At 40.7% G+C, this 27810-nt stretch overlaps 1 protein-coding gene across 2 annotated transcripts in view; it reads right to left on the bottom strand.

The window, feature by feature from the left end:
• BEAN1 (brain expressed associated with NEDD4 1) overlaps nucleotides 1–27810 on the bottom strand; it is a 102315-nt gene that overhangs the window by 18543 nt on the left and 55962 nt on the right. The window contains exons 2-4 of one of the 2 annotated variants that reach the window (XM_074203190.1): nucleotides 25790–25929; nucleotides 12127–12339; nucleotides 4299–4440 (exon numbers count right to left, since the gene is read on the bottom strand). In XM_074203190.1, coding sequence (XP_074059291.1) covers nucleotides 4299–4440; nucleotides 12127–12339; nucleotides 25790–25850 — 416 coding nt within the window. In that variant the 5' untranslated portion in view covers nucleotides 25851–25929. The remainder of the gene's footprint in view (nucleotides 1–4298; nucleotides 4441–12126; nucleotides 12340–25789; nucleotides 25930–27810) is intronic. The other variant, XM_074203188.1, reaches the window with a different exon arrangement.

A 27810-nucleotide genomic window follows, 5' to 3' on the forward strand; every position in this document is an offset into this window, starting at 1 on the left:
ATGGTATATATCGTATATATGGTTCTCTAATGAAAAATCAGACCCTGAATCTTAGCCCTTGTTCATCTGATTTGGGCTCCTAGGGTTCCATTTCTTCCATTTGGAGCTGTCCAAATGTTAAGAACAATCCCTGAGACCAGAGAACCTGAGTTCCAACCTTGTCTCCATTCCTTATATCAGAGTTTTCTCATTTGTGTAGCTTTGGGGAAGGTGTTTAATCTGCCTGGGCCTCACTTGCTTCATCTATCAAATGGGACTAGTAATAACACCTACCTTATGGGATTGTTGGAAGGACTGAACAAAGCCCTTAGTAATCCTCAGGGGAGGTATATAGCTAGGAACTAGCTAATGATAGGATCATGGGGTCATATATTTAAAACTGGAAGGGATCTTGGAGGTTATTATGTCTTACCACCTCATTTTACACATAAAGTTACTGAGGCACAGAGACTTTAAAGTAAAAAGCATTTATTAAATAGTTACTTTGTCCTGGGGCTTAGTGCTATTGGTGCAAAGAAAGGCCCAGAAATGGCAGCATGCAAACAACTACATACAGACTAGAGATAACCTGGAAGGGTTTCTTGCAGAAAGTGGAATTTTGAGTGAGACTTGAAGGAAGCTAAGGAGGCCAGGGGTCAGAGGTGAGGAGGGAAAAAATTCCAGGCATAGGAGACAGCCAGGGAAAATGCCTACATTTGGGAGATGGTGGGGGGGATTTGCATGTGGAATGGCATGGAGGACAGTATCACGGAGAATGTCGAGAGGAATATAATGTAAGAAGACTGGAAAGGAAGGGGAGGGACAGTTTAGGAAGAACTTTAAAAGTCAAACATAAGATTTTCTGTTGCATTGTTGGGGTATTAGAGAGCTAAAGAGTTTACTGAAAAGAGGGAAGGGGTCTGCACTAATATGTTCAGACCCCAAAAGAACTAGAACCTCCAAATTCAGGGCTCTTTCTAGTACAGGGTGCTTTTTCTACTAATGCTAACATTCTGTTCTGAGGCAGCCTGTCTCCTTGACTGTAGAAATCTATCACGTTCAGTTCCTAATTCCCACTCCTATATATTCCCCCCATGGCCACAATTCAGCTTTAGGTCATTGGAGTGTGTTTTCTAGGGTTCATTCACAAAGGAAATAGAACATACAAAATGAGAAATGATATACCACAGGAAGGTCATTAGACATGCAGATAAAAGCAGTCTCCTTAGTTCCAGACTGAGTGGCACCTAAGCTTTCTAATCTAATCCTTAAATTAAATTCCCTGGGTTTAGCATGGTCAGAAACCCCAAACCAGGGCACCCAAGGCTCCCTCTTGGCTCCAGATGAGGAGGGCATCTATCTCTCTCGGCCCTCCCCTCCAATTCTTCAGTACTGATTTGAGCATTCACCCATCTGTGCTCAATGGACCGAGCTTATTGGCTTCTCTTGCCAATCAGACAGTTAGGAAGCCACCAGATGGCATGAGGGACTGTGGGTATTTACATTTCATGTTTCCATAGCATCACGTTTCTGACTGATTCTTCCCTCAATCAAGAGGGATGAAAATGACATGGAACCGATATGGACTGAAGTCCCATTGTCTCAGGAAAAACAGAATCATTCAACACAACATTTGCCTCAACCCTGGAGTTGAAAAAATACAACTCTATTCCTTGAAGCCTGTGGTGGAAGGGAAAGAGGAATATGGAGTTCCAAGGCCTGGGTTTGAATCCTGACCTTATCACTAACTGGGTAAGAAAGGGGAAACCACCAGTCTGGTCTGAGTTGCAGTGTCCTTCTCTATAAACCTACTGTGGTGAAGAAAGTCCGTTGTGAATATTAAAGAATTTTAGAAATATGGACTGGATTAATGTTACTACACAGCCCCATGGCCAAACTGCCTTCAAAACTAACGAAAGTCTTGTCAAGAAGAGCCACATTAATGTCCTCAATGAATGAGGCACAATAATATTCCTAAAGACAAACTTCCCTCTCCCTAGGCATAGGGAATGGTCTGGGGTTCAGATAAGTAGAGCTTCTGGTAATATTCTCCATTAACTATTAGGGGCTGCATTGACTTATGGAATAATAATATTAATAATAATTGTAGCTAGGATTTAAGACTGGCAAAGCTCTTTACATGTTATCTCATTTGATTCTTGTGATAACCCTGCAAGGAAGGTGCTCTAAATATCCCTATTTTATAGCTGAGGAAAATGAAGCTGGGGGAGATTAAGTGACTTGCCCAGAGTCACATAGCCAGTAGGTGATGCAGGATTTGAATTCAAGTCTTCCTGAATCCACAAATATTGTCTCTTCCACCAGATATGAAGGACCTTTTTTTTTTTGAGTCTTTCTTTGTATAACCAGACCTGTATAAACATGCCAGATTACCTAACATGGAAGCACTCTGCATTCCCTATTGTGTGTATATATGTGTGTATTTATATGTGTGTGCGTAATTCATATTTAAAACTGGTGAGGAGACTTCACATTTTCTGCCTCGCATTCTTTTCTTTTTTTCTTTCTCTAAAAAAATTATTTATTTAAAGCAATGGGGTTAAGTGACTTGCTCAAGGTCACACACTAGGCAATTATTAAGTGTCTGAGGTCACATTTGAACTCAGGACCTTCTGACTCCAGGGCTAGTGCTCTATCCACTACTTTGTCTACCTGCCCCTTCTCACATTTTTTTCTAAACACCCCATCTTGCTGCCTCCAAAGGGTGAACATCACAATTCATCCATGATGGGAGCATCATGAATAAAGTGATGAGAAAGATTTTCCTTTCCTTGCCCTCTTCTTAATTTCTTGGACTCTAAGAAATGGGTCTAGTGTTCTAAGTTTCATTTCTGTTTTGCTTGGCCTCAGTTTTAGGTCCTGGTGGTGAATCTCATATAACTCAAGTCATGGAAATCTTGTGCTGGGACTCCAGGTGGGTTGGTGTAAGTAGTCACCTCAGCTTGGAAACCCAGAGGAGCCAGGGTGCCTGGGACTTGAGCCTTGAGGGAGTTTTGTTCTATAAGAATTGATCTAAATCTTGTACCTTCTTCCTCTCTCCAGACTGAGGTGATACAAGGGTAGGGATGGAGAGAGAAGACTATATCCCCAAGTACTGGAGGAATGTTTGTTGAAATCCTACCTGCGGAATAAATATTCCTTTGTAAAAGCTAATCTGATTCTTAGTGGTTAAATGGAACTGGGGTTCAACATATCACCCTCTACAATAAACAAGAATATTATTGGTAGGGTCTGGAGCTGTTTAATAGGGAGCCTAATCCTTCCCTCCCATCAAGTCCTTTAATAGTATCTTAGAACTCTGGGGGAGGAATGAAAATAGGAGATACAGGCCTTCATAGTACGTATCACAAAGCTACACAATAAGAACTTAATAAATATTGACTGATTAAAAGATAACAAAAGATATATAGACAATATTTTTAAGGTTTGAAAAGCATTTTATCGTTTTTTTCTTGTTTTAGTTTCATAACAACCATGAGGTAAGTTCCTCAGATGCTATTCTGCCCATTTTTTCAGACTGGATAAATGGGGTCTTGAAAAAATAAGTGACTTGCCCATGGTCCCACAGTGTCACAGGTGAAATTCCAATCTAGTCTTGCATGATTCCAAATTTGGAACTTTTGCCAGAATAGAGAAACAATATGAAAGTATGTTGAACTTGGAGTCACTGGGGCTGAGTTCAAAATCTGACTCTGCCATTAATTATGTATTTATAACCTTAGGCAAGTTGTTCAACTTCTCTATGGCCTCAATTTCTTCAGCTGTAAAATAGGACAATTGGGTTGGATGAACCCCAAATACTCTTCCAGATCTAAATGTTTGGTTTAAGAATGCCTTTGGCTGTTGGAAGGAGAACAATTCTAGAGAATAGGAAACTGGTCCAGGCATTGGACACCAGGGACCTAGTCCTCACCGTGCCTCTAAATGCATTCACTGTGTGACTTTATGTGACTTGGTTTTCTCACCTGTAAAAGGGGCTAATTCATATTTGTACTACTTATGTTTTACAGGCTTGTTGTGAGGAACAATGAGATAATGGACATGGAAGTATCTGATAAATTAATAAGGACTTTAATGGAAAAACCATTAGCTCTTAAGTCAGAGGACCTGGATTGGAATCCTACCTACCATTGCCACTACTTCCAGTGTGACTTTGAGCAAGTCAGGTCACCTCTCTAAGCCTTACTTTCTTCAACTGTAAAATAAGGGCATTTGGCTAGCTTAATATCCTCTGATAAAATTATCTCTAAATTATCTCCTATGATTCTTTGTTCCTAAGATCTCTGAGAATTCCTTACCCTGGTGGTGAGTCTGGGTACAGCACGTTGACTTGGGACAAGGTCTCCATGTAGGCACCAAAGTCGAAGGCTGGTGGAAATTCCTCGATGCAGGTGGATCTCAGCTCTCCAACAGAGCCACCATAGGAGAAGCCATCTGGAGCTAGAAAAGAAGGGTTAAGCTTTCAGTCCCTGGATCCAGGAAAGGGGAATGGCAGCCAGTGTGAGAGAGTGGTAGCAGCAGACGTTTGGTTGGATCTGTCTGGAGAGCGCTGTGGTGGAAAGAACACAAGTCTTGGTGTTTGGAGGGGTAGGTTCAGCTCATATACTTATTGCTTTGTGACCTCAAGCAAGTTGCTTCACTCCTCTAAATGTCTTCCTTCAACTATCAAAATGGAAACAGTGCTAGGTGTACTATCCAACTCACAGGACTGTGATGAAAGCCTTTTATAAGCTTTAAAACCCTACAGAAATGTGAATGATTATGATGATTATTAATTATTAAACAAAAATCTACCCAGAACAGGGTTAAAGTAGCCACACTGTTGGGGAAGAAATCACAAAATCAACTCAGTTTTCTTCCTTTAGATTATTTGGTGTGAGCATTATCACTGTACCATGTGGAGAGATATTTATTTTTCCCCTTCATGTGGTTTTTGGTTGCGTCTCTCAAAGGCTATAATGGAAACTTATTTGAATATCTACCAAGGGAGAACGAATTGGTGTTGCTTACTTTCATCCTGGTACTGAATTGCATTGCTTCTTTGGATCAGATCCTGTATTATCTAACCCATTCTAGTATTGTATAGCTTCTCGATGAATACGGAGAATAGAGAATTTGACTGTCTTTTTAACTTTGTTACTTCCCTATCCTCCTTTGGTCTCTTCCTCCTCCACAGTCTAGCAACATCCAGGAAGGTACACACATAGGAATCTCAAGGTTTTATTGAGATCTTGAAGCATCATAACTTAAGAGATATTACAGTACCGTAGGTGATACTTTGGCTTCCATTTGGTGCAGTGGATAGAGAATTGATCTTGGAGTCATGAGGATGGGAGTTCAAATTTGGCTCCTTAACTCTTACTGTGTGACCTTGGGCAAGTCACTTAACCCTGATTGCCTTGCATCCAGGGCCATCTCCAGTCATCCTGATTCCTATCTGGCCACTGGACTTAGATGGCTCTGGAGGAGAAAATGAGGCTGGTGACTTAGCCCAGCATCCCCTCACTCAGATTCAGTTCACTTTCTTATTATGGCATCCCCTCCTTAATGTTGCAGTCTTCTTTGAAAATGAAGGACAAACATTATTTCTTTTTTGGTAAAATAATGGGGGGGGGGAGGAAAAGTAAGGGTTGTTAGGTTAGATGAACTCTAAGGTATTTTCTAGCTTCTATCAATCTTGCTTTCATCTCTGATATTAAACTAATCCTAAGGTTCTATCTCTATCATTTGATTAAAATTTTTTATTTACTTAGGTCTCTTCTTCCATTGATATTGTATCTCATGTCTGTTTTGGCTTTAACATTCTGGGCTCTATGGTTCCCAAAATCTCTGTTCTGGGTTATTTCAGCTCTAACAGTCTATATTCTAATATCTCTCAGCTTTAAAATTCCATGAAATCTCTATGATTGTGCAGTATATAAGTTGATTTCTGTTCAGTGACACCTGAATGGTGGTTCCTGAATCAGCACTCCATGATTCTCTAAACCTGTAGCTTCTGGATGCTATTATATATTTTTATCTCAGCTTATTACACTTGAATCAATCAGGTTAATCTCTTCATGCTTCTCTGGTAGAAGACCATGACAAATATCATGTTGGTTGTTTCTTTAGCATAAGTAATAGACCGTTATATTCAAGTACCATAATTTGGATAATCATTCCTCAGCTGATGGGTATTTTGTCTTTAGTTTTTTACCACCTTAAAAGTTTCCCTATAAAATATGTTGATGCACATAGATTCTTTCCTTTTGTCAATGACCTTCTTGGTGTATTTTCCTAGAGGGGCAAAGGGCATGGGCAATTTAGCTGCATTATTTATATAATTTAAAACTGCTTTGTTGAATGGTTGAAATAAATTATATTTTTACTAACACAGCAATAGTATGGCTCAATGTTTTTGATCCAATGTTTTGATCCTGACATTGTCTCCATCTGTAGAAAGGTTGATCTGACACACAATAGGGGAAGTGGCTGCAGTTGATTAAGGGAGTCCTTCCTGTCTTGAAATAAAATTTAAAATGAAATACCCAGTTTTAGCCTGATGAAACAGAAAATACAGAGCCAGGGCCAGTGGGATCTAGAATTACAGAATTTCAAGGATGGAAGGGACCTTTAAGATGATCTAGTTCAACTTCTTCATTGCATCAATAAGAAATCTGAGGAGGCTCAGTGAATAGACAGTACTGTGTCAGGAGTTAGGAAGACATGAGTTGAAATTTAACCTCAGACACTCAAATATGTGATGCTGGGTAAGTCACTTTGTTTGCCTCAGTTTCCTCCTCTGTAAAATAGGAATAATAAGAGCACCTACTTCCCAGGGTTGTTGTGATGCTACAATGAGAAAAACTGAACACAGTAACTGATACTATCATAGTGACTACTATCTAAGAGTTAGCTTGCAGTAGTAGTGTAGGTGTTGTTGGTAGTAGTAATAGTAGTAGTAGTAGTGGTGGTGGTGGTGGTGGTGGTGGTAGTTAGTAGTAGTAATATATAGTAAGGTAGAGATTTGAATCCTGACTTCTAGTCCAGGGTTCTTTCTGCCTCTAAGACATAGCCACACATTAGGTCTGCGTGTATGCGTGTGTGTGTGTGTGTGTGTGTGTGTGTGTGTATGTGTGTGTGTGCTTGAGTATTTCCCTTGCTATAGATTTACAATGTCTGTTGCCCTGGGTAGGGAGAGGAAGATACTGGAGTTGATCCCTGAGGATTGGCAAAGGCTCTTGGGCTCCACTCAGTTTCTAAGATAACCTAAAATCCTATCCTGCTTATCCCCTGTCAGATCCCAGGGCTTTTGTTTTAGGGATGGGCAAGCCAAATGGATCAAAGTATGATTTATTAATGTGCTGAATCTGCTGTACAAAGGTCTGGGCCTTCAAAGATGAGACAGAGAATTAAGAATGTGCATGAAATCTATCTCCCTGCACTGCTGACTTGCCTAGGACCAGCCCACAATGCCAAGAGAAGAGCCTCCTTCCTCTACTTTCCTGGAAGGAAGAGCCTTCTTTGTATCTTGAGGCATCGCAAAGAGTGACTCATATTAATAATGGTAAAAATAAGTCCCAATTACATAGCACTTCAAAGCAATTTGGACATATCATCTCAAATTAACTGTATAACCATGGCTAAGTCACTTAGAGTCAGGTGATACAGAGTAAAGGCACCAAAAATACAGAATACTGGACCTAGAGACAGGAAGAGTTGAATTCAAATCCTACTCCAGACATTGACTAGTTGTGTGATCTTGGGCATGTCATCCTCTTGCACCTTCAGTTTCTTTATAAAATGGGGGAAAGACTCATACCTATTTCACAGGGTTATTGTAAGGATCAAATGAGATAAAAATATAAAGTTTTTAAAATTACAATATAAACATTAACAGTAATTATTAAAAACTTTCTGAGTCTCAGTTTTCTCACATGTAAAATTATTATATTACTTGTCCTACCTAATAAAATATAAGAAAATCCCTTGGTAAACCTAATGCTCCTATAGACATATAGACATAGTAATTTTGTTATTATTAATCCTCACAGACTTACTATGAGGTAGGTAGTATAGATATTAATTCTACTTTACATGTAAAGAAACTGAGGCTCAGAAAGATTAATAGAATCACAGAACCATAAATTTAGAGCTGGAAGGGAACTTAGAGGCCATTGAGTCTAATTCCTTCATTTTAGTGATGAGGTAACTCATCAATAAAGGCTGAGAAAGATTAAATGATTTTCCAAGGAAACTGAACTAGAAAGTCTGAGGCAGTATCAGGTCTTCCTGACTCCCTTGATCCACCTAGCTGAGTTAAGTGGCTTGCCCACATGAACATATTACTAATAAATGTCACAAAGTAGGTCTTTCTTACTCTTGTATTTATGCCCTCCCTTTCTCCTTCCTTCATCAAAGAATTATAAATCCTGCCATAGCCATCATAACATTGTTGGGCTGCTCGGTTCCCTGTTATCTGTAGGAACATTTCCCAATCTGTCTCTTTTCCTGTTCCCTCAAGCCTTGGGGTAAGCTTTTTTTTTAACAATATTTTTTATCTTGTACATGTCCTGATTTTTCCACTCAATCCAAATTGTCTCTTCCAGGGCAGGCAATCTGATATGGTACATGCCAACTTATCTCCCTGACACCATAAAGTCCTGCCTCTTTTCTGAATGTCTAAACCCTTGTACTCACACAGCTTAGTGAATGTGAATGATTACAGATCAGAGCATGTTTTAAAGCTGAGTGAGACCTTAAGACCATTGAATCCAACCTTTCTATTTGACAGATGATGAAATTGAGGCTTAGCGATGGGGTCATTGTCATAGTCAATCCATGACTTGTGGCAGAGCTGGGACTCAAGCTCAGGTGTTCTGCCAGTATTCCAAAATGAAGTGAATTGAATATACTTAACTAAACATCCATAAAATGCCTTTCTATTCTCGAGGGAACTGGGGTTGGTCTTGGGGATGCTAAGATGAAAAGCAGCAGCCCTTTCCCTCAAAGAGCTTTTAATTTATCAAGAGGGGCTAGAGGTCGTGTATATATATATGATAGCATTTGATAGAGATAAAGTAGTGATTCAATCAAAGTGAGCTGGGAAAAATCTCAGGAGGGAGAGTACTTCCATTTGAAGGAACAACAAAAAAAGGCTTCATTGAAGACGTGACCGCTGAACTTTGAAGGAAGAAACAGATTCAGAGAGGCAAGTTGAGTGGAGGACATTCTAGGCATGAGGGATGGCTTTTATGAATGCACAGAGGTGGGTGGTAGAATGTTGAATTGCAAGAACAGTCAGACCAATGATCAAGTGGTCCACTTAAGCAGGAATGTATGAAGGGGAATAATCTGAATAAGGCTGGAAAAGCAGTTTGGAGCCAGATTGTGGAAGGGCTTCAATTTCAGGATAAGGAACACTATTTGCACACCAAATATGTTCTATTGGTTATACAATTGCCTTCCTAATGTACCACTATGTTTATGTCATTTTTCTGTCTCAAACTTAGGATGACTCTCCATTGCTGTTTGTTCATTTTCTTTCTTGAAGGGAATGAAATCAGGAGGGTGATGTCTTTGCAAGTGAATTATATTTCAGTGAGGCAAGATTATTTAAAGTCACTGCCTCACTTTCTCCTTCAGATTCATCTGAATTCAGTGGCAAAACACAGGTCAGAATGACTGGATGCAGCAGGAGATCTTGGCTTTTTTAAGCTAAGGTCTTTCCCAGATCTCAATTTGTCCGAGGCAAAACCCAAACAGTGATTTAAGGCTCATTAAGAAATGAGGCAAAAGATGACCTAGTTTACCTTCTCAAAAGAAAAAAAAAATCAACCTCAACAGGGAAGACCTTAGGGTTTCTGACCAGGTCAGAAACATTTCCTATTTACATTCACTCTATGAGCCATCATAACCCAAACAAAGACCAAATAAGGTTTGGACTGGGACCTATTATTGGCCAATCAGTGAAAGCCAGAGTGATTGTATTTAAGGTGTATTCAGAGAGTCCATTTGAATTCTAATTGCCTTTTATCAAAGCTGGGTTTTCCAGAGCTCTATTTCAAGAAATAATAAATCAAGCTACATGGGGCAAAAGAGTTAATTGTTCCAGTCTTAAAAAGAATAATAGAATACATAGTTAGGGAAGAGAAAAAAAATTTTAAAAATTTAGCTTCCAAACCCCAAGAAATCTTGTGAGGTTTAGATGATATGAGCAGAGCACTCACATGGAAAGGTATGTGGATAGAGGAAGAGAAGGAAGGAAGGAAGGAAGGAAGGAAGGAAGGAAGGAAGGAAGGAAGGAAGGAAGGAAGGAAGGAAAGAAGGATCCTTTCCACTGTGGAGTAAAGAAGAAACTCACAATTCTGTCATTCTGAAGTCTCTCTAATTGTGTTGTAAACTACTAGTCCAATCATCTCAAGTATTCTCCATATAACCTATATTCCTGCTCAACCTTCCATTTCTGGTTTTCCTCTTGCCTGACCCCATCTCTGTGCTTTTACTCAGGTCATTCCTCATGTCTAAAATGTTTTACTTCTTCCAGGAAACCTTGGAAGCCTCCACAAACCCCTTCAGCCCATCTCTACTGTGTGGAGTGGAGATGAGTTCTCTCAAATGACTCATAGCACTTATCAGGAAACTCAACTTTGCTTGTATCTCACTCTTTTTTGTACCATAGATAATTGTACATTTATTCCATTGGATTGTAAACATCTTGAGGGCAGGCCTGTACTACATGAACCACTGTTTTCCTAAGCTTGGGTACAGGCCTTTAGACATGGTAGATACTTAAAAAATATGAGTTGTATGTCTGAAAGACTCTTTTCATAGATTTGTGTTACATAAAGACTAGGACCTCCAGGGTGACTACAGCAATGAAACATAGTTCACAACAGAGCAACAATTCCAGTTTTCTTTAAAGGTCACAGGACATAGGTTTAGAACCAATGATAGGAAACCATTTAATCCAACACCCTCACTGTACATATAAAGGGGAAGGGAATAAACATTTACATTACTCTTACTGTGTTTCATAACTGGCCCAAGCATACTTTTTTTTTTTTTTAACAAATATGAACTCATTTGATTCTCAGGAATAAATCAGGAGACAGAAGTCCAGAAAAGTTCAGGTTTTCAAAGTGACAAAGTTAGTGACAGGTAGGATTGGAAGCCAGGTCCTCTGACTCCAAACCTCAATTTCTCATGTACGCTGATGCCTTCTTTCTGCAGATACATCTAATTCATATCCTTATAGTTACAGAAGTAAGTCATTATGCTTTCATCAGGGCAGGTGAGTGCACAGATATGTTTGACTAGCCCAGCTTCCTGGTACTAGAGGAGAAATTTCTGAAGCTAATATTCAACGTATGTTACAAAGAGCTTTAATTTCTAAAGGGACAGATTCTTACTGAAATAATTGACTTTATTCAAAGAACCATAAATGGAAATACAAAGAGTAAACATGCAATTTATTCTTCCCCATTTTACAGTTGAGGAAACTGAGGGAGAAAGAGATTAAATGGCTTGCCCAGGGTCACACAGCTAGTAAGGTCAGATTTGAACTCAGGTCTTCTTGATTCCCAACCTCAGTGTTCTATTTCCTGAGTTACCAAGAGGTTGGTAAAGTACTATATGGCCATTCAGAGAGGGAGTGTAGGAGTTTGGACAAGTCACATTACCTCTCTTTGCCTCAGGACATTACTCTAGAGGTGTCATGGTGGCTAGCAACACTCCCAAGAGTGGACATTACTAGATCCCTTCCAGTGCTAACATTCTTTTTTTTTTTTTTTTAGGTTTTTGCAAGGCAATGGGGTTAAGTGGCTTGCCCAAGGCCACACGGCTAGGTAATTATTAAGTGTCTGAGGTCGGATTTGAACCCAGGTACTCCTGACTTCAGGGCCGGTGCTCTATCCACTGTTCCACCTAGCCGCACCTAGTGCTAACATTCTAAATTCTTTCCATGTTCTAACTTTTATGTTTCAAAGTCCCTTTTAGCTCTAATTCTTAGATTGCATTTATTGGTCACTGGAATAATTGACTTCAACCTGTGACTACTCTACCATTGAGGCCAAGTGAGGGCTTGTGAGCCAGTGGGCATTCAGGGACCCAGATTGGGCTAGAGGGGAGGGGCCACTTCTCTCTCACCATAGGTGGGGTCTCTCCTCAGGTGTGGGTGGTTCCGGAGTCTCCCATCCTTCCGAAGGCTGCCCACAATGATGGTCACACAGGACAGAAATAGCACCAGGCCGATGACCACCCCAGCCACCAGCAGAGGGGACACCAGCAGGCTGGGGTCACCGGTGCTCTCCGTGAAGACTGGGTACTTGTTGATGGGGCCGCTCTGATTGGAGTGAATTTCTGTTGGGAGGGGTGTTGAGGGGGGGAAAAAAGATATATGAGTACAGCCAGTAGATAAAGGAGTCACTTCTGCCTTAATAATGAATGCCTCATGACACCTTTATTTCTTTATTCTCAGAGCCACAACCTGTTCTAGCACTCATCATCACCTGAACCATAAGAAGAGCTCACATTTCCTTAGCATTTTAAAGTTTTCAAAGTGGCCTTTCTATAACAACCATGAAATATAGCACAACTGTTTTTATATCTATTTCAAAGCAGAGAAAACTGAGAACAAGAAATCAAATGACTTGCCTATATTTACATAACTAGTGCTGAAAGAATATGGTAAGAAATAACACAGTGGATGGTACACTGGCTCTGAAGACAGGAAGACCTGAGATCAAATTTAGCCTGTATGACCCTAGGTAAGTCACTTAACCTCATTTGCCTCAAAAAAAGATAAGAAGATAAGAAAAAAATTAGAGATTCACAATAGAGGTAACAGTTGACCCAAAGTCACACAGAGAGTAAGCAGCAGAATTAGTAGTAGACTCTGACTCTGACTCTAAAGATATGTCTACTATGACTACCATCTTTAGGGCCAGTTATGTGGTACAGTATGTTTGGAGTCAGGAAGACTCATCTTCATGAATTTAAATTGGTTCTCAGGCACTTATTAACTGTGTGACCCTGGGCAAGTCTCTTAACTTTATTTACCTCTGTTCCTCATCTGTAAAATGGTCTGAAAAAGGAAATGTCCAACTACTCTAGCATCTGTGCCAAGACAATCCAAATGAAGTCACAGAGTAGAATTATGACTGAAAAAACAACCAACTTGTAAAGTTGATTGAGTAAATCCATCAAGTAAGCCCAACCCACTTAAAATGATAAGATATTTATGGTCATATAACTTGATGTCATGAGGCAGTTAGGTGGCACAGTGGATAGAGCACTGGCCCTGAATTCAGGAGGATGGGTGTTTGAATCCAGTCTCAGACACTCACTAACTTTGTGACCTTGGGCAAGTCACTTAACCTTGACTGCCTCACATCCAGGGTCATCTCCAGTCATCCTGATTCATATCTGGCCATTGGACCCAGATGGCTCTGGAGGAGAAAGTGAAGCTGGTGACTCAGCATAGCCCCCCTCATTCAAATCCAATTCACATGTTTGTCATGCTATCACCTCCCTAACATCATTATCTTCTTTGAAAATGAAAGACAAACATTTTATTTGACCAATCACTCAAAGACTTTAGATTAAATGTGAAATTCCTTGGATGGACTAGAGTGGTATTACTAAGAACATTCTGATTGTCTTAGGAAACTTAGTCATGCTCTGTGGGTCATCTCTAAAGCTGAAGACTAGTTGAGAATCCAAGTGAATGGCAAGCAAGAAGAGACCATTTCAGGTAATCTCCCTGAGAAGTTGCTTAGGGTGGGGAAGAAAGGACTTTGGTCTGGCCTTGATTTGACTCTGGAGGAGGACCTTTTAAGTTTCAAAGGGTCAGAGGTTCTTGAACTTCCCTCATTCCCTTTAGTATCATATCATAGTCCATGAGATAGCAAGTAATGAAAGCAACATCTTCATTGAGAGCCAAGGACAGATTGATTGATCCTGATTGACTATTTGAAAATCATGGCAGGAAATATACCAGTGCATGCTGGTGAACTCAACAGCACTGCAAAGATGACCTCCAATCCCTAGAGCCCTGAGGGGACATTATAGCCGTGCTCAGGGGACCTGACCAGTCAATAGTTCCAGAGCACAAGCTTCATGATTAATATTGTACCCGTTATAACCTTCCTTTTATCTCTGTAAGCTCTGTGAGAAGTGTGTCTTACTCTTTTCTGTATTTCCTCCTGTGGCTATCTAGCCGACATTCTGGTGTACAAGAGACACTTAGCAAAAAAGATTTGTTGAATGTGGGGCCTCAGTTCCCAGAGGATTTCCAAGACTGCCTCTGCTTTCTGACTCATATTCCAGCTTGCCTTCCGGAGTTATTTGATTCTGTCCTATGAGGGCCTCTTTGGCTCTGGCCCTGTCAATCTTTTATGGCTTATCAGGTGACATGTTGGGGCAAAAGGTAGCCATCGGGCTCTGGGACCTTTGGCATCTGCTGACATTCTGGACCCATTTCTCCTTCCCATTTGCTATGGGAGCTATGAAGCAGGTAAAAAAGAAAGTAAGCAAAGCGCCAGACATTTATCAGGCATTATTAAGTAAGTACCTATAGACACTCACCACAGTGGGAAGAGATATAAAGATAAAGAAGGACTAATGTAAGTCACAGAGTGTTAGAAGTGGAACTGGTAGTCGTAGAAGTGGTGTCAGAACAGAAAACGTTTGAACCCAGAATATAGAACAGCTGGATGTGTTACCCACCATGATCCCCTTTCTAGATCGTATCTTCCCCGTTAGAAGGTAACAGCAGAGATTGTCTTCTTTGTCTATATTTGTCCCCATCACTTAGCCTGATAACTGATATTTAATAAAGCTTTATCTCTCCATTTCCCCTTACTCTCCCTTTCCCTCTCCTCTTTCCCCCTTCTCCCCTCTCTTATCTGTGGAACAAAAAATGGTAGAGCTGAAAGGGTCTTCACTGAGACCAAGCTCTTCATCTATACAGTCATTGACCTCAAAAGGGTGCCCTGCCATCAGGGAGGTGATACCCTCATATGTTTGTGAATTGTATTTGAGTGAAGGAGTGTTGTGCTAAGTCACCAGCTTTGCTTTATCCTCCAGAACCATCCTATCTGGGTCCTGTGGCCAGATATGAGGTAGGTACTGTAATTTGTTCCTATTTTAAAGTTGAGAAAACTGAGGAAGCATCTGAATCTGGATTTGAACTCATATCTCCCTGAATCCAACTTTGGTCTCTATCCACTGGTTACCTAGTTCATTGCATTTCCCTCAAAAGATCTCTGTGAAATAGTTAGTACAAATATCACTATTCCCATTTTATAGGGGGGGAACACTGAGAGAAGGAAAATTACTTTCTCAGGATCACAAAAACATAGGTCAGAGCTAGGACAGACATGAGGGAGAATGATGGGTTAGGAGACCATTAAACATTTCAGGTAACAGGTTCTTCCCCCCACCTCTCTCTCTCTCTCTCTCTCTCTCTCTCTCTCTCTCTCTCTCTCCCTGCCCCAGCCTCCCTGTGTCCCCCATTTTCTCCATTTCTTCTACTCTCTCCTCTTCCCCTCCCTCTGTTTCTCTCCCTTTCTTTGTGCTTCCTCCCTTTCCCTCTCTTCTCTTCCTCCTCTCTTTGTCTTTCTCTGTCCCTGTGTTCGACTCTCAGAGTAGAGATGAAGGACGCTCACAGTGCTTTTTCCTTTTGAGGGAGAGAAGCTTTGTTGATGCAAATAGGATGAAGGTCCTGAGACTTCCTTTAGCCTAAGTGGACACGTGGGAGAGAATTTTTTAGGCTTTCTGAGACATTCTGTATTCTTCCATATTTGCTAACAAGGGCCGCCAGATTGGAAAGTAGCCCTAAGTTCCTCTGATAGGCCAGAAAGAAGAGTAATTACTGAAGCCCGCCTGGTAACCTGGCTGTGATTGGGGATCAGGGAGGGAGGAGATCATCCATCCAAGGACAAAATCTTCCTTGTGCTCACTTTGGCTCAGCCAGCCGGACCAATCTGCCCAGGCACTTCCACCCATTCTCCTGGGCCCACTGGGGAGCCAGGGCAGGCAAAGGTGACCTCATTACTGGGACCACTTAGCATCTGAAACTCATCCAAGATCCTGCCCTTGCTCCTTTTGCTTAAATCCTGAATCCCAGTAGGCCACGTATTTCTCACTTTCTGAATGAATAACAGAATTAGCTGTTAGAGATGAAACGAATTGGGGGTTGAGTATTTAAACTTAAAGGAATCTTAGAATATGTAATGTCAGATCACAGAATATCAAAGCTAGAAAGGACCTTAGGACATTGAAAGTTAGAGTTCTTGGGATTTGGGAAAAGGATTAGAATTAGTTATGGTTCTTAGAGAGCATCTAATGCAATCTCCTCATTCTATACATGAGGAAACTCTGGCCAGTTCTATTTCTCCTTACTACACTGGGAAATGAAGATTTAAAAAGGGCAGTATCGGTTGGGTCTGTCCAATCTACTTGAAAGAAGAAATCTGCTTTGTTTCCTATAGGCAATATTGTTTGTATGCATCGAGTGCTCCCAAAGCATTGACTTCTTTTGGGTAGGTTAAAAATGGCCCTTGTAAAATCTTGCCTTTGCTATTTCTTTGATTAGCATCTCTTTCTATATAGTGAGCACAAAGGCAGACACTAGGTCGAAAACATTTGAAGACTTCTGAATCTCACCAGGCTGAGGATAATTGAATAAAGTACATGCCCAGGGGCCCTGCTCTTCCTAGATCCGGCTTGGCATCTTGTCAGAACTCCATGGAGAAGGCTGCTAAATTGAATTTGTACACTGTCATCTTGTGTATCTGTATTCAAATGCCTAATAAAATGATCTTTTAAAAATGATTATTATCCAGGCATTACTCTCAGTCAATTTTCTTAGATTATTATCTTGTAGATTAGTGATTAATACTGCTCTCTGATCACATGATATTCCCACTGAAAAATCTTCAATGGCTCCCCATGGCCTATTGAATAAAGGATTGATTCCTTTTGTCATTCAGTGCCCTTAACAATCTGACTTCTATTTATATATTGAAGTGGGTACCATGCTAGTTCAAATCTAGCCTCAGGAATTTATTTGCTAGCTGTGTGAAACTGGTCAATAAGCCCAACTTTTCTGAGTCTCCATTACCTCATCCATAAAAACGAGGGAGTTGGATTTAATGACCTCTAAGATCCTAGCACTGAATCTATGATCTTATGATTTTATACTAGCTGCTTTTTTCATATACTCTTTGTTTCAGACAAACTGGACTCCTCTTCATCCCCTGATCCCACTTCACCTTTTTCCTTTTCCTAGTCTTTTCTTATGAATCTCTGTTTATTGAAGTCTCTTCCTTTACTCAAGGCCCAGCATAGAGGTCATTTCCTACATAAACCTTCCTTGATAATAATCTCTTCTCTTTCTCCTCCCCAATTGCTTTCTCTTCATCAAAATTCTACAGCAATTTCCTGGAGCGCTCCTTTGCTCACTCCCCTTAATTCTCTGTATAAATAAGCTCCTTGATGGTTGTTTTTGGTGTATCTGACTCTTTGTGACTCCATTTTGGTATTTACATGGCAAAGGTACTAGAATGGGCTGCGTTTCTTTTTCTAGTTCATTTTACAGATGAGAAAACTGAAGCAAATAGGGTTAAATGACTTGCTCTTGATTACACAGCTAATAAATGTCTGAGGTCAGATTTGAACTCAGGAAGATGAGTCTTCCTAATTCTAAGCCCAGTGCTTTATTCACCGCACCAGTGAGGATGGTTTTATTTTTGTATTTCTAGTGCCTGGCTTGTTGTAGGTTTTTAATATATGTTTATTGATAGACTGGTCAATCTGTGTCTTTGTTTGGACAGCAGGATGCTTGAGAGCAATGTCTTTGTTTTTGTCTATTTTTCAGTCTCTGGCACTAAGAGTATGCATTTGAATAAAGTAAATACTTAAGAAAATATACTCAGAATTGAATTGCATTAATGTCTGTTATAGTTCAGCAAGCAACAGAGAAACATTTGGAAGTATTTTCTATCAAAACAATAACAGGAATCTGGTCCACTTGGCGCTTGGAGGAGAGAGCTGTGTGTTGCCTTCACTACCATTCCCCTCACTACCCTTCCCTCTAACCCACACAGAGTGGGTCAGAATGCCTTAGGCAGCCTGGAGGTTTGCTCACATTTATCTAAGTGACAAGGTCCATGAATCCTTTCAAGCCCTGCAGCTGCCTGAGAATGGGCTTTTCTCTGAAAAATCAATACCCTCTATAGATTTTTTTCTATCTTCCCTTAGTTTCTCCCCATGCACACTGTCTCTCCTCTTTTGGTCCCTGGTTATGAAGCAATAACCCTGTGAATCTTGCAACTCAATGACCTATATTATATTAACAGCAGCCAAGTACAAAATTCTAGCTTTATCCTGAGAGGACTCTCTAGCATCCTCTTTCTTTGCAGTTGATTTTGGTCAACTGAAACAAACAATTGATGTGTATGAGTCTAATATTGTATGAGTCTCAAGGGTGTAAGTTTAATTTTCATCCCCAGTTCCTTAGATAAAACATGATTGTTGTATTGACTGGACTTCTGTTGGTGCTAGAATGTACTGGAGAACAAAGAATGGTAGAAGGTAGAAAGTCAGAACTAGAAGGGACCATAGAGCTGAGAGTGTCAGAAAGAGTGTCATGAAAGAAGGAAGTGGCAAGGGAGAAAGAACAAGGGGGTCATTCTAGTTATGTGAATGTGGGCAAGCTGCTCTGAACCTCAGATCTCATCTGTAAGGTCTTTAAGGTCCTCTCAAGCTTGAAATCCTGTGGTCTTATATTATATGGACTATCCTCCATATCTGAAATAGTCTCTTCCTTATTTGGAGTAGCTTAGTACTTCAGTCTGATTAGAATCATGAAGAAATTAGTCTGGTATTGAAAACTGGCTGGGTGGTACAGGCCTGAAGTCAGGAGCATCTGAGTTCAAATCCAGCTTCAGACACTTACTAACTGTGTGAACCTGGGAAAGTCACAACCCCATTTGCCTCAGTGTCCTTATCTGTCAAATGAGTTGGGAAGGAAATGGCAAACCATTCCTCTATCTCTACCAGGAAAACCCCAAATGGGGTCACAGAAAGTCAGACATGACTGAAACAATGCAACACCAAGAGAATGGAGACTGGAGTCAGACTGTTGACACTTAAGGACCAAGTTGAGTTTGTTTTTAATTCTGGGGGCAAGAGGGCCAATTAAGGATTTTTGAACTAGAGAATGACATGGTGCTTTAGGAAGAGTATTTGTGCTACTATGTGGAGGCTGGATTGGAGAATGACTAGAAGTAAGAACAATTGGGAGGTTATTATCACTCTCTAGGTGAGGAAAGGATGCATGAGGAAAGGATGAATGGGTTTTATGAAGAAGAGAAAAAGGATTGATGAAAGGGATTTTTTTTCATTTTAGATGTTTTATTGAAACTCTTATTAATTTCTTTGATTTTTTGTTTTTGATTTTTGCAAAGCAATGGGGTTAAGTGACTTGCCTAAGGTCTCACAGCAAGGTAATTATTAAGTATCTGGGGCTAGATTTGAACTCCAGCCTCCTGACTCCAGGGCTGGTTCTCTATCCATTTTGCCACCTAGCTGCCCGATACTCTTATTGATCCTACCTACCTTGCCTTGTTCCCCCTGCCAACGCCACACCACCTCTCTGACTCCTCTTTCCATAGAAGACTTGCTTGTAATAATTAAGTAAAATTCTGGCAAAGCAATCAATACATTAGCTATATCTGAAACATGCTTTATTCTTCACTTATGGTTTATTACATCTATGTCTTAAGATGACAGGGAGAAATGAAAAGACATCATTGACAAGATGTGGCAACTGCTTGGATATGGGAGGTTATGGAGAGGGAGGGGAGAGATTAGGGATGATTCCAAGGCTATGAATTTAGAACCATCTTTGACAGACACAGAAAAGTGTGGGAGAGGGGTTAATTTATGGGGAAGGATAAAGATGCATCAGGTAGTAGACAGAACATTGGGCATGGAGTCAGGAAAACCTTGGTCCATATCCTGTCTTAGAACTGGCTATGTGACCTTGGCCAAGTCGTTTGAGCTTTCTGTAAAATGAGGGGCAGGATTGATGACATCTGAGGTACTCTTCCAACTCATCTATAGGATCCAAGAACAAGTTACGTTTTGGTGTTGAGTTTAAGGTATCACTAGGAAACTTTATTAGTAGATGGGCATCAGAACTGGGCCCCATGTCTAAGGTATCCAACCTTGATTGTGACCTTGAGGAAGTGAAACAAAGCAGAAAGGGTGGTCTGTCCTCCTGAGATCTCTAACTCTGCTTCTCCTTTATCGTGTCTGCCAGCTAGCAGATAATGACTTTTCTCTTCTTGCACTGACATCCTTATTATAAAGGCAGGATGGATCAGATTGGCTCACCGACTGCCTGCAAATTGAGAATGTCAGAGGCTTGCATGAGGGCCGAGAGAATAAATCTTTCCAGCTGCTGTGGCTTGAGGGCATTATACTGACGCCACACCAGGCCTGGCAGGGGCTGTTTCAAATTAAGAGGAAAAATCTTCCAATTTTCCAACCCGAGGCCCATTTTATCAACAAGATAAATATGACTGCAGTAAAACAATATAGTGAGAAATCTCTCCCGCTCTTGCAACCCCATGCCTTCTACCCATACAAGCAGAGTTCAAATGGACCTTATATACAGAACTCTGGTGGTGGCCTTGTACCTAAGGGAGAGTTGCCCCAGGTTTCCACTGGTTAAAAAAATTAAGGGTCTTAATATGAAGTTAAGGATAGATCACTGAAATACCTAAATTCACTAGAGCCCATTGGAAATTCTAATTTAGGTTTAACAACAGCAACTTTTTCTGCAGCTAGAAAAAGATTGCTTTCTTCCCTTGGGTTAATTCATCTTAAAATGAGAAATCAAAAAGAATTGGTAGAAAGAATCAAAAAGCTATGTCTGTCATTGCATTTATAAACCAGAAGGTGAAGACTATCTTACTTGCATAAGGTGTTATTTGTTACTTTCTTTATACTACTATTCAGAGGTGGGGGGCAATGGGAAGAACACAAGATTTGGTGACCAGAAGACCTGAATTTCAATCTTGGTTAAGTGGTGCAATGGATAGAGTGCCTGGACTGGAACCAGAAAGTAGTTGTTATTTTCAGTGTCTGACTCTTCATGACCCCAAGAAAAACCATAGAATTTTCTTGGTAAAGCTACTGGAGTGATTTGCCATTTCATTTTCTAGCTCATTTTACAGATGAGGAAACTGAGGCAAACAAAGGTTAAAGTGACTTGCCCAGAGTCACACAGTTAGTAAATGTCTGAGGCCAGATCTAGCTGTGTGACCCTGGGCAAGAAACTTTAACCTCTGTTTGCCTCAGTTTCCTCATCTGTAGAATAAGGAGAAAAATAGCAGTTTTTTTCCCAGGGTTGTTATGAGGATCAAATGAGCTAATAATTTGTAAAGTATTTAGCAAAGCGACTGATGTACAGCCAGCCCTATATAAATGGTTAGATTTTATTATTATTGTTAACTGATACCCATGAGATCTTGGGCAGATGATTTCCCCTCTCTGAACCTCAGTTTCATCATCTGTCTGATGAAGGAATTGAGCAAGTGATCTCTAAGTTCCCTTCCATCTCTAACATCTATTTTATGCTCTAACATTCTACATTCTGAGGTCCCTCCTAGCTCTGATGCTCTCCCTTTTTAGCTCTATAATCCCACGACCCATTGGTTAGCCATAAACATACATTTGGGGAACCCAGGCTAACTCCCCATATGGTCAGTCCCTTCTCTCCCCTGCTCTGTTAATGCATGCACAATCAGGTCCTATTGCTTCTCTTCTAGGATTTGGCAATAATCACTTATAATTGGTCTCCTTGTTTCTGGTCTTTCTCCTCAAAAGTGTAACTTGCACACAGTCTGACCTATGTCACTGCTGTGCTCCACTGTATTTAACGGCTGCTGTTTTCTTCTAGGATAGTACCTCGGCCTGGGATTTTGGCAGATTTGATTCTCTAATCTGCTTCTTATCTGCCCTTGTAGACTTGGTTCATATTATTTCCCTCGACATAGTCTCATCCAAGCTGGCCTAATTATGCTTTTACTACAACATTACATTTCCCAACTCTGTACTTTTTTTACAGACAGTTCTATGGGACTGGAATGCCTTCCCTCTTTACCCTCCCTCTTGGCATCCCTAGCTTCTTCTAAGACTCAGTCCAACTGTCACTTCCTACAGAAGTTTATCTTGATTCCCCACTGATAATAGCTTTTATCTTTCTCAAATTAGATTCTATCTGTATCTATCATTTATCTCTTTCTCTCCAACCCTTTAATGGTATCTATCATCTCTTCATTCCTCTTCTCTTTTCCATTCTCCTCTCTTTCTCCATCCTTCCTCTTTCTCTTTTCCTCTCTCTCTCCCTCTCTCCCCCTTTTTCCTTTCTCTCCATTCCTTCTCTTTCTCTTTCCCTCTCTCCTCTCTCCCCCCACCCTCCTCTCTCTTCCTCCTCTTTCTCTTTCCCTTTCTCTCCTTCCTACCTCTCCCCTCTTTCCCTATTTCTTCCACTATCTCTCCTCCTCCCTCTCCTCCTCCCTCTTCTCTCTACCCCATCCTTCTCCTCTTCTTTCCATCCCTCCTATTTTTCTTTCTCTCTCTCCCTCCCTCCCTCCCTCCCTCCTCTCTTCCCCTCCTCTTCTCTCCCTCCCTCTCTCTCCCCCATTCTCCTCTTTATCCCTCCTCTTTTTCTTCCCCTTTCCTCTATTCTCTCTCCATCCCTCTTTTTTCTTTCCTTCTCTCCCTCTTTTCTCTCTCTCTCTTCCCCCTCTTTGTCCTCCCATTCTCCATTAATTGGTATCTATCTTTTATCTGTCTATTCTTCTATTCATCTATCATCTAGCTATCTAATATCTATTGATCCATCTGTGTATATGTTGTATTCCCCCTGTAGAATGTCAGTCATTTGATATGTATTTATCAAGCATCTACTATATACCAGCTCTGGTTTAAGGACTAAGTGCTCAGAGAAAGGCAGAAACTTAGTCCCAGTTTTCAAGGAGCTCATACTGATGATGACAGTGGCATGAATACATCTATGGACCAAGGACTAAATACTGGGCAAACTGAAAAGAGTGAATAGAATAAGCCTGGGGAAGGCCTCTTGTGGAAGGAGGGACAGTGGTTGAGACTTGAAGGAAGCTAGGGAACCAGGAGGTGGAGATGAGAAGGGAAAGAGTCCCAGGCCTGGGAGATGGCCAATGAAAACTCTCAGACTTGAGCAACCGCATATCTTTTGTGAGAGCAGCCAGGAGGCTGATATCTCCTAATTGCAGAGTATGTATAGGGAGAAACGTATGAGAAGACTGGACAGGTAGGAGGAGGCCTGGCAGGGGCCTAAAAGACAAGCAGGAGGTAGTATATTTGATCCTGGAGGTGATAGGGAGCCAAGGGAAGTAAATGAATGAGGTCAGAGTTGGGGGGGGATTGGTCAGATTTGGGTTTTAGGAAGATCCTTGATAGCTGAGAAGAGGTTGGAGAATGCAAAGACACATAGGTATATATATGCATGTGTATATATTTATATATATATATGTATATATATAAATAATTCACATACATACATACATATCTGATTGGCTTTTTCCTTGGTACATGGACCTTATATAAGCAGACACTATCTCTATGGATGCAGACCAACTTCTATTCTGAACCTTAGCATCTTGAAGAATCACCTGGGGCACTATGTTAAGAGGTTTGCTCAGGGTCGCATGGACAGTGAATATTAAGCATTAGATCCAGCCCCAGATGAACCTGTCTCTAAGGGTCGCTTTCCTTCCTCTACACATTACGTATTTAATCTTCATTATAAGAAAAAAGAAACAAAGATATATTAAATGCCTCCTATTTGTCAGCTTCTCTGCTCTACAAATCCTATATCATGTGACCTCCACCACTTTTGGAAGAAGGTTCTATGACCATCCCCACTTTAAATATGGGAAAGCTGAAGCTGGCCAAGGTGAAGTGACTTGTCTAGGATGAGTAATAGTGATTGGTCCTTAATGACTATTTGTTGACTTGAATCACAGATGCCAAAGGTTCATCAAGACCCCAGGGACTATATAGTTCAACTCTTCCACTGGGGGATAAAGGGAAGTGACTGACTCAAGGTTACAAAGTTAATTAATAGCAGAAGTAGGAATAGGAGAAAGGTCTCCTCATTCTTCATTTGGGACTCTATCTCCCATATCATTCATCATTCACACACCCCACACTAGAAACAAGTATCATAATAACAGTAATATGTCCCCCCAATAATTGGTAGTTGTAAAAGCCCTTAGAAGTTTACAAAGTGAATTCTTCAGTACAACCCTGTTAAGAGAGATGTACATATATTCATCTACCCATTTTACAGATGAGGAAACCAAGTCCCAAAGAAAGAAAATGACTTACCCATGGTGATACAACTGGTCAGTGACTGAACCAGGCCTGGAATGAAGGTCTCCAGACTCTTTTACCAGAGTCCTTTCCATTACATGGTGTAGCTTTTCTTAACCTTTACTCAGTCCATCTTTCCATCAATAGTCAGTCCATTAATAACCACTACTGTGTGCCTGTTATATGTATAGCACAGTGTCAAATGACAGACACTATCTCCTCTCCAGGGAGAAAAAAGGGCTTGATGTCAGAGCTGAGCTGCATAGCAATGATCTAGGAAATACTGAGTTTCAGGAAGATCTGGAGTATGGGGCCACTGGACCTGGGGGCAAGGGCGGGCAATAGGGGTTCAGAGGCACCTGGGTTTGAATCCTAGCTCTGAAACCAACTGGGTGACCCTGGGCATTCCACTTAGTCTCTCTGACTGACTTGGTTTTCAGCTTTTGCAAAGTGGAGAAACTACAGAGATCTTTCCAACAATATTAGCAATGGAGTGATGTGTGTGTGTGTGTGTGTGTGAGAGAGAGAGAGAGAGACACAGACAGAGACAGAGACAGAAACAGAGAGACACAGAGAGACACAGAGAGAGAGACAGAGAGTGAGGGAGATAGAGATAGAGATAGAAATAGAATGGGACAATGTCAAAGAGAGATACAGACACATAAGAAAAAGACAAACATATACAGACACCGAGACACACACATGCCACATAAACACATACATACACATACACATAGCAAGAGAGACAAAGACAGAGATGGAATAGACAGACACAGAGAGACATAAAAAGAGGTAAGAGACAGAGACAGACAGACAGACACATATACATAGACAGACACAGAGACAGAGACAGAGAGTATCTGGTACAACCCCTTCACTTAACAGATCAGGACTTTGAGGTCCCTGGGAGAAAAATGATAGGAAGGTACTTTTTCAACATTAAACTACTATATAAACCTGTTATTGTTATACTTTCTAATCTGTATCATATTTATCATCATCACTCTTCCCTTCTTTGGGTTTGGTTGGTAGGCAATAGCATGCATATTTATCCAGGGACATAGATATGGAGGATAAAACTGGAAATCCATAGAGCCCTTTCTCATACCCTCTTCTCTCCCTATAGAAGGTCCTGACTCTGAAATAATGGAACCAAAGCCCAAGGTAATGGAATGTATGAATTGATGCTACTTATCCCAAGGATTGTCAAGCACATTAGTTCCAGCCTCCTTTTCCCTGGAGAATTCAGCACCAGCTACCCTTCTATAACTCTCCTGTACCCAAGATGAATGTAACTGGAGGAGGGCAGGGAGTGTCCTGCCTTTGCTCTCCCACCACCACATCCGCCTACAGTTCTGAGAAAGCCGCCATTACTCACCAGAGACCCAACTTTGGTGTACAGAACAGGTTTTGGAGAATAGGGGCTGAGAGGCGTGCATCACCCCCTGGGGCTGAGCCAATCTGGGAGGGACAAAGCTTGGGTTATTAGTGGTCACAGAAGGGAGCAGCCATCCAGACCTGCAGGGGTGATAAAGTGATTTGGAGTTTGTTCTTTTCCTGTTTTTTTCCATTTCTCTTTCACTGTCGAGCTGCATGGGGTGGGGGCATAAGGGGGGAATCTGGATGACCTTGAACAAGTCCAGACTGTTTCCTCACCTGCAAAATGACCAAGATAAGTGGGGATTTCTTCCAGGAATCAGCTGACCTAGATGATCCCTTTGTGACTCAAAAATTCTGTAATTCTTTCAAGTTGAATTAAATGACCTCTAAGATTCAGGTTTATTTTGTAAAATTTGTCCCCAAAATTTAATGCCATTTTAAGCTATGAAAGAGAAATAAATATTTATTTGGTTCCATCCTTTCAAGTTTAAGACTGCACTACGGTTTTTGGAACACTCTATATTCTAATGTCCCTTTGTGCTTTAACATTCTATATTCTAGGAACTCATTTGAGTTGCAATATCCTGTTCAGCTTTAAAATGCTGTGTTCTGGGTTCCTTTGAGTTCCAAGTTCCTTCAGGTATTGACTCTATAATCATTGTTTCTGAGATTCGGGATTCATTATGTGGAGTATCAGAGAAGTCAAAGACATTTGTAGTATTTCTTGGGAGGTAAAGTGGTATTTGATCTCCTTATAGGACCAGGGCCAGGGGGCAGATTGAGGAGAGCAGGGCAAGTTCCTTTAAGAAATTCCAACCCTTTTCTTTTAATGACAACAACAATAGCTATGACTTTATATAGTGCTTTCTCATTTAATCCACATAACAACTTTGTGAAGTTATTTTTCCAATTTAGAGAAAAGGAAACTGAGGTCTAGGGAGGTGAAGGGCCATGTTAGATATTTAATGTCTGAGGTAGGATTTGAACCCAGGTCTTCTTGACCCCAAGTTCAATATTTTATCTACTACACCTTGCTGTCTCCCATTTATGCTTACATTGGAAGTATTTTTGAAATGAGATCCTCTTCTTCTGGGAAGCAAGTTCTGCCCTCTGTTAATTGCTTTTAGTGACAGTATGGTCCACTTGAAAAATCTCATTGTCTTCAATGATTAAGGATGACAAAAGTGGATTGTCCATGCTTAGCTTAGAAGAAACTGCGGGGAATCAGTGTTCTGTGAGGTCAGACATTATCTAGCATCAACAAAAGAGAGCTATAGAAGAGACTGAATCCCCAAACTTTGAGTACTTCTTAATAAAGGCTATTATTTCATGTATGTTAATAAAGGCTATTATTTCATGTATACTCTCAGCTTCTTGGGGACCAGGAATTCATCTCATCCATCTTTGTGTCTATCTACAATGTCTGCCAGAGGGGAAGGTACATATTAGACATTCAAAAAAGATTGTTTGTGAGGAAGATTTGGGTCAGATGGGTTGGATCACATTGTCCTCCTTCCTTCAGGAAGCTTCTTAAATGACTTTTCCTAATTCTGATTGGATCTCATTGTACGTAAGCTGGGAGGTAGCACTGTTTAGTCAGTCAAGAAACATTTATTAAGTGTTGACTGTTTGCTAAGTATTGTACTAAATATCTGGGATACGAAGAAAAGCAAAAGACAACCCCTGATCTAAGGAGCTCACGAAGTAGGGAAAGGATTTGGATTTAAAAGACAGAAAAACGGGATTTGAGTTCCAACTTTGAAAATGTGTGATTTTAGAATAGTCAGTTCTTCAAACTTTTACTTCATCTGTAAAATGTTAACAATATGTTTCCTGCCTCTCAAAATTATTGCAATGAGGTATTTTGAAATGAGATCCTCTCATTCTGAGGAGTAAATTCTGTTCTCTGCTAATTCCATTTAGTAAAGTCCACTTGAAAAACGTCATTGTCTTCAATGATTAATGATGACAAAAGCTGGCTGTCCAAGCTTAGTTCAGGAGAAACTGGGGCAATCAGTG

The sequence above is a fragment of the Macrotis lagotis genome, chromosome 1, assembly GCF_037893015.1.
Source record: "Macrotis lagotis isolate mMagLag1 chromosome 1, bilby.v1.9.chrom.fasta, whole genome shotgun sequence".
In the NCBI taxonomy this organism is placed as follows: domain Eukaryota; kingdom Metazoa; phylum Chordata; class Mammalia; order Peramelemorphia; family Peramelidae; genus Macrotis; species Macrotis lagotis.